General features: G+C 29.8%; 1 protein-coding gene and 1 long non-coding RNA gene across 2 annotated transcripts; one reads left to right on the top strand and one right to left on the bottom strand.

Annotated features, from left to right (window-relative positions):
* The first annotated feature begins 1,247 nt into the window (after nucleotides 1-1,247).
* On the top strand, nucleotides 1,248-4,214 carry LOC130825531 (uncharacterized). Its single transcript, XR_009046903.1, has 4 exons — nucleotides 1,248-1,387; nucleotides 1,463-1,513; nucleotides 2,560-2,998; nucleotides 3,078-4,214. It is a non-coding gene; the product is annotated as an uncharacterized LOC130825531 (long non-coding RNA).
* A 439-nt stretch (nucleotides 4,215-4,653) lies between these two features.
* On the bottom strand, nucleotides 4,654-17,011 carry LOC130825530 (probable trehalose-phosphate phosphatase 2). Its single transcript, XM_057690802.1, has 11 exons — nucleotides 16,901-17,011; nucleotides 7,530-7,620; nucleotides 7,259-7,438; nucleotides 7,032-7,172; nucleotides 6,872-6,943; nucleotides 6,645-6,773; nucleotides 6,496-6,552; nucleotides 6,314-6,415; nucleotides 5,871-5,948; nucleotides 5,634-5,774; nucleotides 4,654-5,104 (listed from the first exon to the last, which is right to left on the bottom strand). The coding sequence occupies exons 3-11, from the start codon at nucleotides 7,436-7,438 to the stop codon at nucleotides 4,961-4,963; spliced, it is 1,044 nt and encodes a 347-aa protein (XP_057546785.1). The 5' UTR covers nucleotides 7,530-7,620; nucleotides 16,901-17,011; the 3' UTR covers nucleotides 4,654-4,960.
* Nucleotides 17,012-19,282: the final 2,271 nt, after the last annotated feature.

Genomic DNA, 19,282 nt, shown 5'->3' with positions numbered 1-19,282 from the left:
GAAGATTACCAATATTTGTCTTATAAAGTATGAGAACTTTAATTGATACTTATATTGACAACCATATTTTTTCATTAAAACACAATATTTTCTAAAATTTTCTATCTATTTTATAAAAAATATTATAATTTTATATTGATAACATTTTAACATGTAATTGCATCTCTATTTAAAATTTATTTTTATTATATATACTTTTATATTAACAAATTCGTATATTGCACAAGTTTCTATACTAGTAATCAATAATCACGCTCTCTTGAACAGTGTTAAAGGCTAATGTCATAACCATCAGCAGATCTTGCGAACAATCGTCTCATATTGAGAGCAAAGATCACTCGGCTGAATTATAGTTTTTTTTCAATATACGATCAGTAATTGATCTATTTCAGGTCATAATTGATACTTTTAATATCAAAATTGATAAGTTATGATAGATAATTTTATATATAATTGATCACTTTAACGTCGAAATTAAAGACTTAAAAAAAATTGATTCATTTAAGGTTATAAACTTGTAAGTAGAAATTGATAACTTTTAGATCAATATTGATATTTTTTTATTGATTTCTTTTAAAGTTATAATTGATCAATTTATATGCAATTTATCATCTTAAGGTCTAAATTGATCACTTTACTGTCAAAATTGAAGAATTTAAAATAATTGATCCATTTAAGGTCATAAATTTGTAAGTAAAAATTGATCACTTTAATGTCAAGATTAATCACTTTTAGGTCAAAATTATATATTTTTTTTATTTTTATTGATCTATTTAAGGGATACTTTAAATTGAAATTAATCATTTTGATGTCGGGATTTATACTTTTGAGGTCGAAATTGAATTTTTATTTTATAATTTTATAATTGTGGTTTTTTTTTTTTTTTTTTTTTATTTTTGACTTTTAGATCAACCCATATGAATGGTCTCAATATGAGACGGTCTCTCACAAGATTTGTTGATACTTGAAAATTTGAAAGAAACAAGAAAAAAAATATTAAAAAGTCGCGTAATAAGCAATGCACAAAAATATTTCCCAAAGTAAGCAATTTTTATCCAAACATGTGCCTTGTTATTGTTCGTTGTTAGACTGAAGGTCAAAATTACTCAATGAGTTTGTTCGTTGTTACTAACAGCGAACAAAGACTTTGACTAATTTTGACTTGCAGTCTTTATTCGTTGTTAATAGTAGCAAACAAATGCGTTCTAAAATTTGCAGCTTTCCCTATCTTCCTCATTTCCCCCCAATTCCACTAAACCCTAAAAATCAGTCGACACATTCTCTCTTATTTTCCTTCATTAAAACACCTTTAAACCTTCAATTAATCCCTCCCTCTTCCAATCCAACACTAGTAAAGTGGTCTAGCATATACTTGGAGTTGTCTAAGGTATAAATTTCTTTTTTTTTTTTGTTTTTTAATTCGAAAATTAGGGTTTATGTAAATTTATGTGTTCAAATGCAGGTTGTTGATTGTGCATTTACTACTCGTTTAGGTCATATTAGCTTGATTAAGGTATGTATAATTGGATTTGTATTTATTTGTGCATATTTTTGAGTTTTGATCTTCTTATGAATTAACTTAGTTAACTTTTATGCATAGTTTATGGTTAACTTCATGATGAATTAACTTACTTAAATTGTTATAATGTGTTACTATGAGCATAGTTTATGTTTAATAATGTGTTGTAATGTTATAGTTGTTATACTTGTTTAAAGTATTATAAAGTTATTTTGGTAAATGTACTTTCTATAAGTATATTGGTAATGTTGATATTGTTATTTGATGATGTTATTTTGGAGTTTAAGTTTGTGGATACTTTTATGTACTTATGTATTATGTATAATGTTGTACTTTTTGATAATGCTATAAGGTTGTTCACTTTATTTTCGTGAATGAACTTGGTGATGATGTTGATTTCGTATATATTCATGTAGAAATGACATCATTTTGTGTGACTATTGCATGTTTTTAGAATAGTTCAATTCGAACAAGTGGTAGCAATGTTATGTGTGTTGGGGTTAAACGTAAATTATTTGTATGCAACTTGAATATGGATTTGAATGCATTTAAACTTCTTATATGTTCTAAGATTGGAATTGACATCATACGGAGTATTGTAAATATATGTTTTAAATACAACATGAGTGGACAAGTGTTATCCTATTCGGTTGAGGATGATAATTATATAGATGCTATGTGGGAGCATTCAAAGTCTACATCTATTCCTTCTTTGGAGTTATACGTAGAAGAGGTATCCCAAGTCAATCAAGTTGTAAATGTTACTTCTAATCCTTCTCCTGCGCCTATGCCTATTTAACTAAAAAAAACTCAAAATCTCTTTGTTCCTTCCCCATCTTGTATTCCTTTCGAATCCCCTCGAATGCAAGTCCCAAATGATGCAACTGTTAATTTAGAAGAAAGTTATAAGGTGGTACCTTGGGATAATGGTAATGACAGTAATGAGCTAGTTGATGATCCTTCAAAGGAAGATGTAGATGTGGATGAGGATGCCCTAGCCACTAACTATGGTAATTTATTAATGACTTATTAACTTGTAGTTTCGATGGGACCCGTATCTCGTTGAGGCATATGCTACCTTGCCTCAGCACTCGGGGAAACAGACAGGGGTGGGGAGTGCTTTTGTGCCACTGATATGCTTCAACATTGTCGAAGTACATCTACCCGAGCGTGTAATGCGCCAATTCGAGATATACAGGGCATCCCACCATCTGATGACACTGAGGTAGAATTGCACCTCACGTCTCGTAAGGGTCAGGCTCCTAAGGACTAAAGCGAGATCAACAGACGCCATATGGCTCGTTGGGATCACAGGCTGGAGCTGCTAGCTCAAGGTGCTTCATCGATTATACTGGCGCATCATCTACCACTGCTGATTACATGCCGTGGCTCCTCTCCATCACTCGGTGATGGATGACACTACGAGGTTTTGTAGTTGCGTCCCAGTATGCTCATGTCGCGCTAATGATGACCCAATTCGTAAGTATCCTTTCATGTTTAATTGGTTACAACTACAACTTTCATAATATAATATTAATCTAACTTTTAATTGTTGCAGGCACAGGGTGTGGCAGCCATCATCTAATCTAGCCATGAGCAGTCCGTACAAGAGATTGCGTAGGGCATGCTTCTTGGCACACAGTTCCAGCACTTCATACTGGAAATGGCTGAGGAGGCTTCACCGGCGACCAGCAAGGTCCAAGTCTCGTATCCTCCTCATGACGTTCATTTGGAGGAGGTGGATTTATCCTACCCCAAACATGGTATGAGGACCTTGCAGGCTGGGCCATCTCAGTACCAGTCACCACCCCTCCTTGAGCGACACACAAACACATCCTACTATTATAGGATGCGTAAAAAGCCATCACAGCTGGATAGGGTGGAAGAGGGTCTTAGTTTTGTATATATTTTGATGGACTTATGTATTTATTGAGCGTATGTATCATACTACAAATTTGTATATATTTGTGTGTGTGTGTGTATATATGTCAAATGTTATCAGCTGACAACATTATCGAAGATGAAGACACTAAAAGGCTATGTTCCTAATTTCTCACTCGTTGATTTAAATTTTCTGCTGGTATCCTTTCTGTATGAGGTGACAATCGAACCCTTATCACAAGGGTGAAACACTATGCCTTTAGCTATTATACCAACTTATCAGTATGGTATTGAATATGAGCTTGTATATATGTTAAATGCTGTCAGTTGACAACGTTATCAAAGATAAAGACACTAAAAGGCTATGTTCCTAATTTCTCACTCGTTGATTTTAATTTTTTACTGGTATTCTTTCTATATGAGGTGACAATAGAAACCTTATCCCAAGGGTGAAATATTATCCCTTCAACTATTATACCAACTCCGAATTCTTAAATTGACACATTGTTGATTTGTTTATTTTGTTAAATTTGTGTTGATTGTTGGTGGTAGAATATTAAGAAATGATTAGAGTTGGACCTATTTTATATGGAGTAGAACAATTTAATTACTTACTTTGTTGCTTTACTGATATATTGTATGTGGATTTGATGATTAATTACTAGATCACCTCTTAGTATAGCCAGTGGTGGACACAGGAAAAAAAAAATAAGTGACGTCGATAATTTAAACATAAAACACAAATTTTAATTTAGGATAGTCTTAATCGTAAGATAATTTTAAATTGGGTTGAATAGCCCTAATAAGTTATTGAAAAAGTCTACTTTCATACTTAAGATACTCTTTTTTAATAAGCAGCTTTGCATGAAATCGTGTTATAGTGAGATAAATTCAAATTGGTTTTATGAAACAATTAAAATGTGTGTGTTTTATATCTAAAGTATCAATTATGATATTTAAAATGACATGGTAAATATTAAACAACTAAAAGTGACTATCTTAAGTAGAACGTAGATATTTAAACGAAAAATTACCTAGAATAATCTAATATTTTATTGATATTTCTACAATAATCCCAACTTTTGATTAATCACGAATAATCTCAATTTTATGGTCACTTATACAAGAACATCATCGCCCAAAAAGTGACCGATTTTTACAAGTTAATTGCTATAATAAAAAAATAAAATAAAATAAAAAATAAAGTTAAAATAAAAAAAATATATTAAATCTAACTGCTCAAAAGTTTGCTCATACAACATATGGCCATTGTCCAAGAAAACTTTGGTAAATATACCTAGGAAATATAGTTTGGTACCAAAGATTCACTACTTTGTAACCAAAATCTCAGATGTCTAACTTTGCCCTCCTCATATCATTTTACTACTAGTATATAATAGATAGTATACTGTATATAGTATATAGTATATAGTATATAGTATTAGTACAGTACTGAAACAGCTATGTACAAACTATGTATTGAGTTGTATATAAATACCAAAGCTCACTTAGCAGTCACCAAAAAAAACTGACTGGTTGTGGCTGGCGTACTCAGCTTCACTAAGAAGAATTTCTTGGCCATTTTGATAATCTTAACAGGAACGTTAGTACTTCTGATGGATCGCGCAGAGAGTACGAAGCTGCTGTTTGTTTCGGTTTTAATGATACTATTATCGGAAATCCTTGCCCTCTTTTTTGTATAACCTGCATCATTCGAACATACATAACTGTCAACTGTGTTTGGAATTTTCCGTTTATGCTTGCTATTCGTGTAAGATCATTGAAATGCTATGTGTCTTTGAATTGAGTACATTGTGCAAATCCAAATGAGAGTTTTAAACGTAATGTAGCAAATTCAAAGGGACTGATGAGTACAAGTCAAGACTATGAAACAATTCTGTATGAAAAGTATCATTGTGCACTTCTTTAGACATGGGGAATGAGTATCATTCCTTTTCTTAAATAGTAATCAATATATTAGTAGGATTACCCGGTGGCTGACTCAGAAAATAGTTGGTGCGAGCAAATACTACGATCATTAAAAGATGTATTGAGCCTAGTGCATGCCCTCATGTGTGACCATTGGAGGGCACTCGGGTCCGCCACAAATTTATTAAATTTTGAGTCACGACACTTAATTAAATTCCATATACACGTATCTAACACTAATACCCGAGTCGAAGGAACACAATGAAAAAGAAAAATGAAGTTAGATTTTGAAGAATATAATTACCTTGAAGGCATCTTCATCAGTTGCATCATCTCCAATGTAGATAGGAACGACATCACTTGATTCAGAAAATCCAAGAGTGTCCAACAAATATTCAAGGGCATTACCTTTGTTCCATTTTATAGGTGGTCTTACCTCCAAAACCTGTTAAATTAATGGATTTTTGCATTATAAATCACCCAAAAGTCCATTTAACCAACATTTTCCTCACTTTCTGAGACTGTTTGGATTTCATCTTACCTTTCTACCTGTAGTTAGGTGAAAGCCACTATGTTTTGCCACTATTGACTTAACTTTCTCTTTAACCAGAGAATGATCCTGCAGATACCCAAACAAAATTTGTTCATAAAATTCATGGGTTTGTTACATTTAATCTTAGATGATCAAGATTAGCCCAAAACGCCCACGAATTTGGCCTGAACTAGGGTCACATGATTCGCTAATCTTCTTGCGAATCACAAACCGAAAAAAGCGAATTATGGTCGATATTGGACTATTCTTGGACAAATTTCAGCGAATCGTGAATTCAAAAACCGAATTAGCTAGCAAATCATGTTACACTAGCTTGAACGCCTTGCCAAAATAGGCAAAAAAGCGCGTTGGCCTAGATTTTTGACACGGGCTATGTTTGCAGCCTGATCAATTCTTAAACATGATGAGGAAATCCTTTTGACATGAGTTACCTCTACTTTTGCCCTACGAAGGTGAACTGAGATGCAGAATCTATTGTCCTCTACGGTGACTCCTTGTATTGCCTTAGTTTCTTCTTCTAACTCATTAAATATCTGGTAAAAACAATCAGAAAAATACCATGTTTGAAATGAAGAATAGCTGTGATTCCTTGAGACTTGTTTGGCTTCCTTACCTCAAGAATTTCAGGCAAGAATTCTTGAGCAGGTTGAAAGATGTTAGCCTCATTACCCTACATGATTTCATACAAAACATAATCTATTTATAGTAACTAAATTATGTCATACACAATACAAAAATTAAAGCTAGAACAACCAAACAAACCTTTTTATCAACAGCTAGAGTAGTCTGATACTTGCCGTCACTAGACTTGTGCTTCCCGGGTGGAGTCATGATATCCATACCATGACTTCCGGCATAATAGATATCGTTCAACTTTACGAAATCATACACCTAGCACAACAATGGAAAACCCATCTTAGTAACACAATTATGAATCGCCCCATGAAATGTTTCGGGTAACAAAAAGATTTGAATCCAAATGCACTAACCTTATCTCGACTCCTGCCACTAATTATTGCTGTCGGAAAATGCTTGGCTACTTCAGACACTGCTGATCTCATCTGCATAGAAACCAAGATATGTTACAAACTCTACGGTCATAAAAACCGCGCATAGAATGTATAATGCAAGCATTTAAAGATTATTTACCTTATCGGACATGAAGGCTAACTCGGGATCATCAACAATAGGGGAGAGTGTGCCGTCATAATCTAGAAACATGACGACATTCTTGCCCTTTGCGATGCTCATCATTTTTTGGAATGAGTTCAAAGCCGAAGGATGATCACTCTACAACAACAACAATACATGTAACGCACATTTCTACGAAAACTAGAAACTATAGACAAAGATCATTTCGGGTTTTTTGAACTTACCAACCACTCTTCATAGTTAGTATCGACAGCATTTGGTGTTGTCGGGTTCTGATCACATGGTTCAGGTCTCACCATGCTACTCCTTTCATTCCTTATATTCAATGCAGGAGTTTGCGGGTTGGATGAGTATCTCAAGAATCCTAGCGCATTCGACACCTTGATCAGCTTGTTTTTGATCATCTAAGACAAGAAATCAGTATGAAAAACAGAATTTAGCAAGATTTTAGCAATAAAAAGGATTTTAAGCTAAAGAAATTCATGCACTTTTTACCTTATCAGAACTTGAAGCTGCTTGGCCACGCTATGAACACTTAATTCGAACGAATATTGTCTTCGTACACGCGCTATAAACACGCCTAAAACTGAACTTTTGACAAGGAAGATTAAGAGGACAAGCCAATGACTTGTAGTTTGAACAGAATTTATGGATTAGCAAGTCATAAAATGACAAACAAGCTGGCCAAACAATTTTTTATTCACATTTTCTTGAGAAATTGACAGATTATGAAAGTTTAGGTAGAGTTTCATTAATAAAGGCTCCTAGGTTTTTCATACCAAAGAAAACTTGGGGTAATTCTTGGACTTACTATCCAAAAAAGACCTTGAAAACGAAAGATTCTATTGCATACATTATTAACACACTCCAAAATTCAAACAATCATATTACACCATGAAGGGGATGAATAGTACAATAAGTGTTGCACTTTTAGCAAGTCGAATCAAGATTAACCGAGCTTTTAACCCAAATATTTGTACACGTTGAGCCGTTCTAGTATACTTGCACATAAAATTGACTCTTTTACATCAACAGAAAACGAAAAAAACGCACAAATAGGTGACTATTGGCCTGTTCTCTGCAACTACTAATTCTATCGGTTCAATTCAGTTCAGTTCAGTTCAGCACAACACATATACACTCACAATTCGGTTTCGTTTAGTTGTTGGTAGTCGGTAGTAACAGAGAACAAACCCTAAAAACGGCGTGAATTTGCACTAGTTGGTATCTTATTTGTATGAACGACGTACCTATATCATGGTTAGATAACATTGCAAAGTCAATATTATCTTCATTATTAGTTAATCAAGTGCCAGCAGATTAGAAACAATACTTTATAAACAACCCATTTCCCATTACTTTGGCTTTTCATATACATGAAAAGCCAAGAAGCAAGCATTCCCTGTCTGCTAATAAAATAAGTACATAATCAAAACCAAGTACCATGTTTCAGTAAAAGATCTGTGTCCTTTCAAATCATTGGACAATTGGTAATTGTGAAAACCTAGATTGAACTCATTGGCCTAAAAACTGACACTATTTGCACTTCAAACTCAGATCATCTGATAACATCAACTTATAACTAAAAAGATTAATCTAAATTCATGGGTTTTTAAAGATTTTTCATTAATTTTATATTAGTACTAATTAAACTCTTAAAAATCAACAAGAATGAATTGATGAGCACAATAACTAACACCATTTGCTCTTATGCCAATCACTAAATTATAATACATATGTTTTATGCGCGCTTTTAAACATTATTACAAGTTACAACCAACATTTCATTACCCTAATACCATTAAGTGAATCTCAATAGGCATGATTTAGAATTAGATGTACGCAACCTTATCTTGATATAATATTTAGCGAGTAATTCTCTTGTAGCTAGTCTATTATAGTCTGAAACCAAAGAAAAATAAATATTTAATACCATCGAGAATAGACAAAAAGCATTTAATAATTTCACAACAAAACTAGGACTGAGACAAATGAAGTATGGGCATGTGATAACACATGACAAGCAACATATATATATATATATACATCAAATGCAGTATGATTCCCATATATCATATTCAAAATGACAGATTTTGGCTCAACAAACAAGAAGTTTCAAAGAAAGTGTAAAGATTTGCTAGACTTAAAATATATGCACATCCTTAATAGGGTTGACAGCAATGCATACTGGCTAAACACTACTTAATACATTGATTATAGCATGATTAGTCATTCATAATACAGTGTTAATTCTTGATGCAAAGGGTAAAATTTTGATTATTGTATAGGTGATATAACTTATCAGAACAAAGGGTCTTTATCATATAGCATATCAAACATTTTCTTACTATAATGCCATTTTTCAACTTAGGATTAAGACAACTCCTTAACTAACATACATGGACTATTGGGTACTCCCTCGATTTATTTGGATTTGCTATATTACCCAAATCAGAGTGAGATTTATGGAGGTAACGTAGCAGATTTAACGGGACGGAGGAGTAACAAGGTCAATTAATGAAAATCATTGTGCTTTTTAAATTTGTCGCATGCAATGTGGAAAATTAGAGTGTCAATAATGAGAAGTTGGAATAATAATGGAAAATTATTATCACTAACAAAATAAAGTATGTTACTTGTAACCTTAAGCTGATATCAATATTCGTGTCAGATCTTTAATACTTAATGATATTACTATTCGTGTTAGATCTTTACTAAAGGAAAATTTTCCTTAAATGATCGAGTTTGACACTAGAATACATACCCGTATTGGTATTATTAAGAAGCTAGTATGAGAAATTACATACTATAGACTACAATATGCAAAGTTGCAAGAATTAAGATGCATGAACCATCAACCTTGAACAAAGCTTCTCATGTGTATGCAAGATTATGAAAAAATAGATAACAAACTATTAAATAGTAAAGGATTCGATACCTATGTAAAGAAACTTGAAAATGTATTTGATTTCCACATCTCTTCTTCAAAGATGATAGTTATTAAAAATTATGTCTCCAATAGAAATAATATTATATTCCCAAAAAAAGTTTTCAATTAATTAGGACTTGGGAGATTAGCTAGCTCTACAAATAATAAATCACAATTAAAAAAGATAAAACTAAATGCATAGATTAGTGAAAACATTAAATTAATCTATAAATTTGGACTAGTTTTGACAGGAACCAAAAGTTAGGCATTCCTAAATAGAGTTATGAGACACCAAAATATAAGGCATGGTAGAGTTGCACCACTTGTATCTTCATACATTAAAAGGAAAATACCATACATACAATTTATGCTTAAAATTACAAATTATGAACAAAAACCATGAGCCAAACAAGTCCATGAATACCTAGTTAAGGAAATGAACATTAGTAGGGAAAGAAAGTGTACAAGTGGGAGCCAATTAATCATGCAAGAGGATGTGATTTAAAGCATAGACAATGAGACCTTAACCACCACTACAATAATTGTACTAATTAAGTAATGAGTAGTTAGATTCCTAGTGATAACCAATTTAATATAAAGAGGGTTTTAGTTACATATTTTAACACATGCAACCTAAAAACTAATATGCTAAAATTGATATGATATTCAATATAATAACTACAACATCAACACCTATTATTATAGGGTTATCAATATGTTAAAGTGTCACCAATAAATTTGGATCTATACAATTCTGATTTACAATTAAGAAAAACATATTCGAATACTTACATATGTTCAACACATTTTATCTATTGTCAAATGCTACTATAAATCAATTTTGGTCTACATCTTTCTATTTTAAGATGCTCAACTTCCAATCTTCCACTTTTTTAACTGGTGGATTCTCGTCTTGTTTGCATATGACCAAACAAAAGAAAATAAATTTGTAAGTGAGGCACACCTTCTGGCACGAAAGCTTATAGAATAATTCAAGAATATATTAATATTTTAATTGCATTAAAGATCTAAAACTTTCTTTCTAATTGCGCTAAGCTAATAATATAGTGCAAAGTAGCACAAGAGGGTATCTAAATCTACATTAAAAGCAATATGTCTAACTGTTCACTATCTATTAGTTACAAAAACGAGAAAATAGAAAACTTAAAACCTATAAGAAAATAAAAATGAAAATTCTAGAAGAAAGAAGGCAAAGAAAAATGAAGAAGAGGGAAATTAGAAGTCAAAAAATGAAGTAAACTATAAGAATAAGAACCAACAAAAAGTAGTAGACAAATTAGTAAAGAAATGAAAATAAAAAGATCAAAAGGAGCAAAAAGCACCTGAGCCCATAAAAGCGTGTTACAAAATGCGATTTTTTTATAGCCTTCATTTGAAGCGCACTAAAGTCACTTTTTAATATAAGAGTCAATAAAAAAACTACTTTTTTTAAAAGAAGACCTAACACTAACAAATTAATCAATGTAGTATCATAATAAGCAAATATGTCAAATTAGAATTGCATTGCTTAAATAGTGAACATTATAAAATCAATTCAACACTAATGGGGTGTTTGGTATGGAAATATAAAATATAATGGAAAGGAAAATGATAAAGAGGAGTAAGGGTAAGGGTATGGGTTGTAGTTATATGTTGTTTGTTATGAAAATATAAAGGAAACACTTAATTGATCATAGAAAGGGAATTTGTTACTTGACATAAATGAGTGGTAACAAAGTAAGGGTATTCATTACCCTCAAGAAAGGGATTGGCTTAACCTAATATCATACCAAACAAATATGTGGAGTAATGGTAATTGAATCTCTTACTTAATATTAAAAAGTTCATACCAAACACCCCTAAAAGTTATCAAAATTTACTATTCTCAAAGATAATAACAATAATAAATTTTTAAATATTCATATTTTAATATGTTTTTTTTTTCTTTTGCAACATTTTCATTTTAAATAACGTTATCATTGCTTTCTTAATATATTTAGGTCATTTGTGACCATATCAATTATATGGGGACCAAAGAAGGCTTGATCAATATTTAAGTACAAGAAGAGCTACCCTACTCTATTAGTAGAAGCATAAGACAATAGGAGTAACTATTCTTTAGGAGTAAGAGGATAGTTTTGTCTTTTATGACCAATCAATACAAAACTTCTATTAGTTGAGAGTTCTTAAAATAGAGGTAGGACATGAACCAAAAAGGGCAAAGATCCAATAGAAAATGTAGTATGCCCTTTTTAACTATCCTAGTATAGGAAAAGAGTAGCCATCACTTTTGATTTAATTTTTTTTATAAATTTGCAAATCAATAAAAAAAACACCTTAAATCAAAGCAAAAAAAGTCCATTTGTCAGTGACAAAGATGTCCACCCATTTGCTTTCCTTGGAGCTTGCTTCTCTAACACCCCACCAATATGGACCCCCCACCCATATTATAAATTCAGTACCATCCCATCCATCAACTTGATAAAAGGGTCCCATTTGGCACGTACGAAGCATCACACGTGTAGCCTAATTATGCTTCAGTTAAATAGTTGACTTGACTACCCTCTATACATAATCTAATATTCATGTTTGGTAAAATAATTTATTAAAAAATTTTAGCTTATTTAATTTAAATTGATATTCAAATAGTCAAAACATCAACCGTTAGTATTTGGTAAATTAGCACGTTCAAATAACTTGTTATTATAAAACAATTATTTTTAAAATATACACTTCAAACATCGAGTTTAAATTAATTGATCAAACGTTTTCATAATATTGACTAGTCAAATTCTTCGCTTCAACTAGTTATGAAGCCAAACACTTACAAAATAATGAAAAGTTTATCAAATCTCATATTAAAGTTATTTCATTTCTATTTAAAAAAAATATTACTCCTTACATCTCATTCATTTAGTATCATGTGTATGTTATTTTGATACGCTTTATTATTTTTATTTTTAAACCGTACCATTCTCTTATAATCTTATTTATCAATATTAACTCTCTTCTAATTTTATCCACACAATTTAATCTTTGTATATATTCATTATCAAATATCCACACAATTTAACGATCAAATCTAATTCACACAAAAACTTTATCTAAATTTGTAGTCATATAAAGTTATTATTGACTATTTTGTCCCATAAAATTAACTACTGTAAAAACTATATAACCACTAACAAACTCAAAAAAAAACGAAAAGACTAAAAACTTGTAACTCAACTTAAAATAAGAGAAACTAAACATGAGATTAATTACACTAATGAAACAAGTTAGGGTAGGAAACCTTGTCAAGTATTCTAGAAAGTAGATGAACAAGTAGACAGATAGCTTATGTGTCGATGACATAATGAACGCTAAAGAAGTTGGTAAATTCTAAGTACGATAATGGCGACACATAAATCAAACACTTTTCCTGGCTTTTGTTTTACTGTTCTAATACAATATTTTTAACTTTATGGTTTATCAAACATGCATCAACTTTTCAGCTTAAAAGCAATTAATTAAATATTTTTAATTATTTGATAATCTAACAAAAAATTATAAATTAAAAACCAATTTAAAAGTTGATTATAAAGCCATTTGCGAAAAAATACATGCATAGTTCATACTTTTACTAATATCAACTTGACTTGTATATTTAATGTTATATTTATATCTAAAACAGAACAAGAAAATTTTAAATTAAATGTAGTAATATAGAGATGCATTAATGTAAACCAATACTTCTACACTTTTTGTGTCTCCTTTTATATTATTTTATGACTCTTACAATAAAATTATTTTATGATAAGTAAGCTTTTTTTTTTACAATGATGCAACATAGAAAATATACACATTTTTACTTCTAATTAAATTCAAACATACACATAGAAATTATTACTATTTCGACAAACTATATATTTTCAAACTAATCATGATTTCATGATATGATATATATTATATACAGTAACTGACTCAAGGCATGAATTGATCATGAATTCATAATACACTGACATAAAATATAGAGTTTTAATCACATTTTTTGTTACATGGTAGATTAAGAAAAATAAAAGGAGTCCGGGTTACCAACTAAAATAAGATCCCATTTCCTTTATTTAAATTCAAAGTTCCTTACGAAATTGAAAGAATTTACTAGGTATTTCTATCTATTGTTAAAATACCTTCAAATGATGTATGTTTGGATTGTTTATCTCACATAGATAAATGAAAATGGTGTGCACACATTAGAATCTTTTTCATTGCCAAATAGTTTTAGGAGGGTATATATTACCTTGGCTTATAAAGTGTGTACACCTCATGTCCCCGTTACTATGTTAATATTCACAATAAATACAGCCTAATTTAACAATATAGTACAGTATGTTGTATACTCTATTTGTGTTTTTCAACAATATGCTTATATATATATATATATATATATATATATATATATATATATATATATATATATATATATATATATATATATATATATATATATATATATATATATATATATATATATATATATATATATATATATATATATATATTCCCATGATTTAGAATAATTATTTTATTTTCTTTCTAGGTTAATTCACTCTAATTATCCCTTTTTAGTATAATGATTTTTGACAAACTTTTTTATTTTTGGTTCTTTTTATTTTGTACTTATAAATACCTTTTTATAGTGGTCATATTCAATTTGTACACAAAAAACAAATTTATTGTGGTCTCCTTCTAATTTGTAGATACTCACATCCTTTATTGTAGTCTCAAATTCCAAATAGAATAATTGCTATGAATTGGAGAGTATATAATATTGCATAAGGCAATATGTTATGGGTCATAATGTCGTCATTCTTATTGAGTTGACATTGTTTTTTAGGAAACATGATTCATTACTGTGTCATCAATTTCAATTGGCATTTTAAGAAAATGAATTACTAGAAGTAACTCTTTATTCCACCCGTTTTACAATTATAATAAAATTAAATTTTCTTCCTTTCTTTAAAATTATCCATAATTACTATTATTACGTAACTAGTTTAAGATTCATTAAAAATTATTTTTAATATCAATTTATAATATATACTACCCACCAGCCTTAAAAAAGTCACAAATTAAACAAATTATTATCTAGAATCAAGGTGAAAAAAACCTAGACTATCTAATACATCATCAATTCTCACCTAAATCCTAAGTCCTAAGGTATAAATCATATTGGAGAGTCTAAAAATCAAAAAAAAAAAAAAAAAATAAATAAAATAAAAAAATTCCATAAAACTAATTCAAAGAGAAATTTTGTACGTATTTTAGCTTTAAAGATGTACATAAATCAATTCTTTTTTCTGAGTCAGATTATAATAAAAATTTTCTCTATTTCAATCAAATTATTATTATTATATACTCCTTCTGATTCTTTTCGGTTGTACCATTTAGTTTTAACACACTATTCAATGCATTAATTCAATTCTAAATATTTCTAATTGTACATAATTAAAAATTATAAAAATTTTATATTAATAAAATTTACATTGAGACGAATCAAACAAGATCTCACATGACTATATTTTAACGTCTTGATTTAGAATAAAATACAAATTAAGAGTAATCGATGAATAGTGTCAAAAAATAATTAGGACCACCGAAAAGAATGAGTATCTACTAATGACCTGTGTTCATATTAGCTACGAGGTATGCACAATAATTACTGTGTATTGTTCATCAAGTATTATTGTCTTTTTTTTAATCTTTTCTATGGAAAAAACGTGTAAAAATATATAATATAATTTAATAGAATGTACATTGATTTGCCTCAATTCCTAATTTCTTAGTATCAAATACATAAAAAAAAAACAATTTATTAAATTAAAATTTTATTTAAATATTTTTTTATATTTTTTAAATATACAACAATTGAAGTTAATAAAAAAATAAAACTTGTATTAATTTTTATTATTAACGGGTAGACTAAGAGAGAAAGAAGGATAGATGAAAATTTATTGAACCTTACCTGAAAAAAATGACATCACGAAATAAAATTAAACCCTTAAAATTAGACAATCTTAATCAACAAAATATTCCCTCTATTCTTTGATGATGTTTCCATTTGACATTTTAAATTGTTTATTTATTATTCTATTAAAAAAATCTATTTATATTACAAATTTTGAACATAATTAATTTTACTCACCTTAATTTTAATATTTTATAAATACTTATTGAGTGATTAATCCCCATATATATTTCACTAATTTTATTTTAATGAATGTTTTTATGTTATTTTTAACTTTTCACTAATTTTGTAACTCCACATATTTTTTCTAAAATTTTATTTTATTATTTTTTAAATATTTATGTTTCTTACTTATTTCATTAACTTTATTATTCTATTAAAAAATTTAATTTTTTATAATTTTACAGATCAATTAAAACGGAGTCTACTCAAAGAGTCAATAGAGGGGTTAAAAAGTGCCACGTGTATAACGAAATGACCTCTCTTTTTCAAAAAGCATCTGACATTCAACCATATTCATAGTCGTACCCTTCCTTAACTGAACTAACTGAACTATCACAATTTACATTATTCGCATGTTTTAACGTAATTTTCACGCGCTGATTTACCTTAAATTAAGTGAAACTGTAAAGCACGCGCAAAATAATCACGTGAAAGAACCGAAAAAATCCTCAACCGTTTTTCTTGTTTGCTTAGTCCAAAAATAAGGAGTTCTAAAAAAAAAAAAGAAAATTTTGATATTTTTCTGAAATTAATTTTATTTGGAAAAAGAAAATCCGTAGAAACGTTTGACGGTAAAAAAACTCAGTCCGGAGAAACGTTGTGGGATTTGAATGAAGATTAAATGGAAAATTAAAATGGAATTATAACAATAAATCAGAAAATTAAAAGAAATGAATGTGAAAATTAAAAGAGAGAAAGAGAACTTACCAGTAGTCTTTTTGTAACTCCAACGTTGTTGTTGATGATGTTGATTAAGGAAGAATGGTTTGTGATGTAAGAGAAAGAGGAGAGAGAAAGTGAGAGGAGGAAAGAGTTTTGGGAGGTAATGGAGGGGTTATTTATAGATGGAAGAAGGGTATTTATTGATTAATAAAGTACTTTATTAATAATATTATTTATATATTCATATCAAAAAAATATTATTTATATATTAATTTTACATCTTTAGTAAGTTCATGGTTGATTCTTAAATGTGTCAAAGAAGGGAAATAATGTGTAATTAAGGAAGTGTGTTGATTATCATCATGCAAAAGCTAATGAACTGTGAACACCTCCAAGAAGACGTTTCTTGATCAAAAAATCTAATTGTAAATCACTCTAAAAAGACAAAATAATAATAATAATAATAATAATAATAATAATAAAGTAATTATATCAACAAAAATTAAAACAAATAAATTAAAATAATAAAACTCTCACCCTATCAAACTCTACTATATGAGGGTGATTTGTTAACTTCACAAATAACCGTTATCTACTAAGATCTTCTCTAGTATATTTTAATGGATGGTTTAAACGATAAATTTAAATTTTTATATTTTATTAGGTCATATATTTAATGCTTATATGATTCAAAATCTAAAATAAATTCTAATTTACTATTTAAAAATAATTATATCCTTATTAACTAACGCTTTGGAGACATTCCTTAACAAGATCATGATACAAAGAGGAAAAATAATGTGTGATTAAGGAAAAGAATTTGTGTTGATAGAAAAGAAATGATTTAAAGTTATTTATTGTTTCCTTTCTTATCATTTTAAACATTAAAGAATTGATTATACAATGTACACTTAGATTTTACTAGTTCATAAAACTAATATAAAAACTCGTACAATACACGAATTTGTCAATATGAAATATTTAATAATATAACTTTATGATTAAATTTACATGACTTTTTTAAAGCAAAAATTAAATACTGATTAAGTTTAAAATTACTTATCGAATATTTTACTTTTTCATTCAATTACATACATCAAATTCTAGGTTAGCTATACATAATTAGGGATGCAGGCGGGTTAGACCCGCGGATAGGTCCCGGTTTGATGGGTCATGGGGTGGGTACGGGTATAAAATTCATACCCACCGCGGGGATGGGTTTTAGGTGATACCCACCCCATCCCCGCCTCGCCCCGCCCTCCCCGCGCTGCCCCGCCTCAAGAAATGTACAAATTTTTTTAAAAATTTATTTTCAAAATTCTGGAAAGCTTGAATTTATTTTCAAATTTTTTTAAAAATTTTAAAAAACCCTGGTTTATATTGTTTAAAAAAAAATTTCAAAACCCTAAATCTACTTTGGGCCTTTGAAATCCCGTCTTCTTCACTACTGGCCGTCATTTGCTACTTCTTCCATCTTCACTGCTGAAGCCTGCAATCATTTTCTTCTTGAAACAGACTCCCATCTTCTTTAATTTTACTGCCGTCATCTTGCTTCTTCTTCACCATTCATGTTGAGACGTCGACAAGAATCCAGACCACTGCCATTCTTCTTCTTCACCGTTTTTAATTGGGTAAGTTTCTTTCAGTTCATCACCGTTCTTCTTCTTCTCAAGATCTTCTTCAGATTGATGCTTTATTTTCCTTGTTGCACTTCGTCATCAACAGGTAAGCATCAAAGAACATATTTTCATCTTGGGTTGAAGAAAATATAAAGTTTTTTTTCTCCCAATATATTTTTGCTAACTTTTTGTTTTTACTGTTCAAATATTTAGGGTTTTTCATAGATTGGTTGTCATTTTGTTATAGAAGTACTTCTGCACCAAAGAAACGTCTTCAATTTCATGGCGGTTACATTTAAATTCACTTCTCTACAGTGACTTTCCTGTATGCGGTATGAATCTTGTGCCTTGTATTCTGTCCTTTTTCTCTTAAAAATATAAGTTCAATTTTTTCTGGGTATTTTTTTTTGATTTTGTTTTATGCCCTGTTTAACAGTCCTTTGGATATTGGAATTCTGTTATTGACTTCTTATAAATAAATGGTTTTGAAAAGATAATAGGGTTGGTTAATCCCATTTGAAAATTCTAGGTTTAGTTGTTTTCAAAATGGCTTTCAGGGATGCTTGGATATCTCGGTCATTTTGAAAATAATGGATGTTTATTGTTTTCAGTCTTTATACACAAGGGCAGCAGATGAATGGATTTAAGAATGTAGAAATTGATATAGGTACCTTTGGAAATTCTAGGGTTTGAAGTTGAGAGATTCCATTACTTAATCCAGATGGATGGAATTTATTTTGAATCTGATAAATTTTCTTCTTTTTGGAGATTAGTTGAACTATTTTCTTCCGGTATCATATTAGATTTA

Source organism: Amaranthus tricolor, chromosome 10 (assembly GCF_026212465.1).
Source record: "Amaranthus tricolor cultivar Red isolate AtriRed21 chromosome 10, ASM2621246v1, whole genome shotgun sequence".
NCBI lineage: Eukaryota > Viridiplantae > Streptophyta > Magnoliopsida > Caryophyllales > Amaranthaceae > Amaranthus > Amaranthus tricolor.
The sequence above is the reverse complement of the archived record's forward strand: the minus strand, read 5'-3'. Positions and strand labels throughout refer to the sequence as shown.

Bases quoted from the DNA above. Each gene is read 5' to 3' on its own strand.
- LOC130825530 (XM_057690802.1), bottom strand. From the start codon at position 7,438: ATGATCAAAAACAAGCTGATCAAGGTGTCGAATGCGCTAGGATTCTTG. The intron at 7,173-7,258 runs GTAAGTTCAAAA...TTGTTGTTGTAG, and splicing joins CTAACTATGAAGAGTGGTTG to AGTGATCATCCTTCGGCTTT. The intron at 6,416-6,495 runs GTAAGGAAGCCA...TGTTTTTACCAG, and splicing joins TCTTGCCTGAAATTCTTGAG to ATATTTAATGAGTTAGAAGA.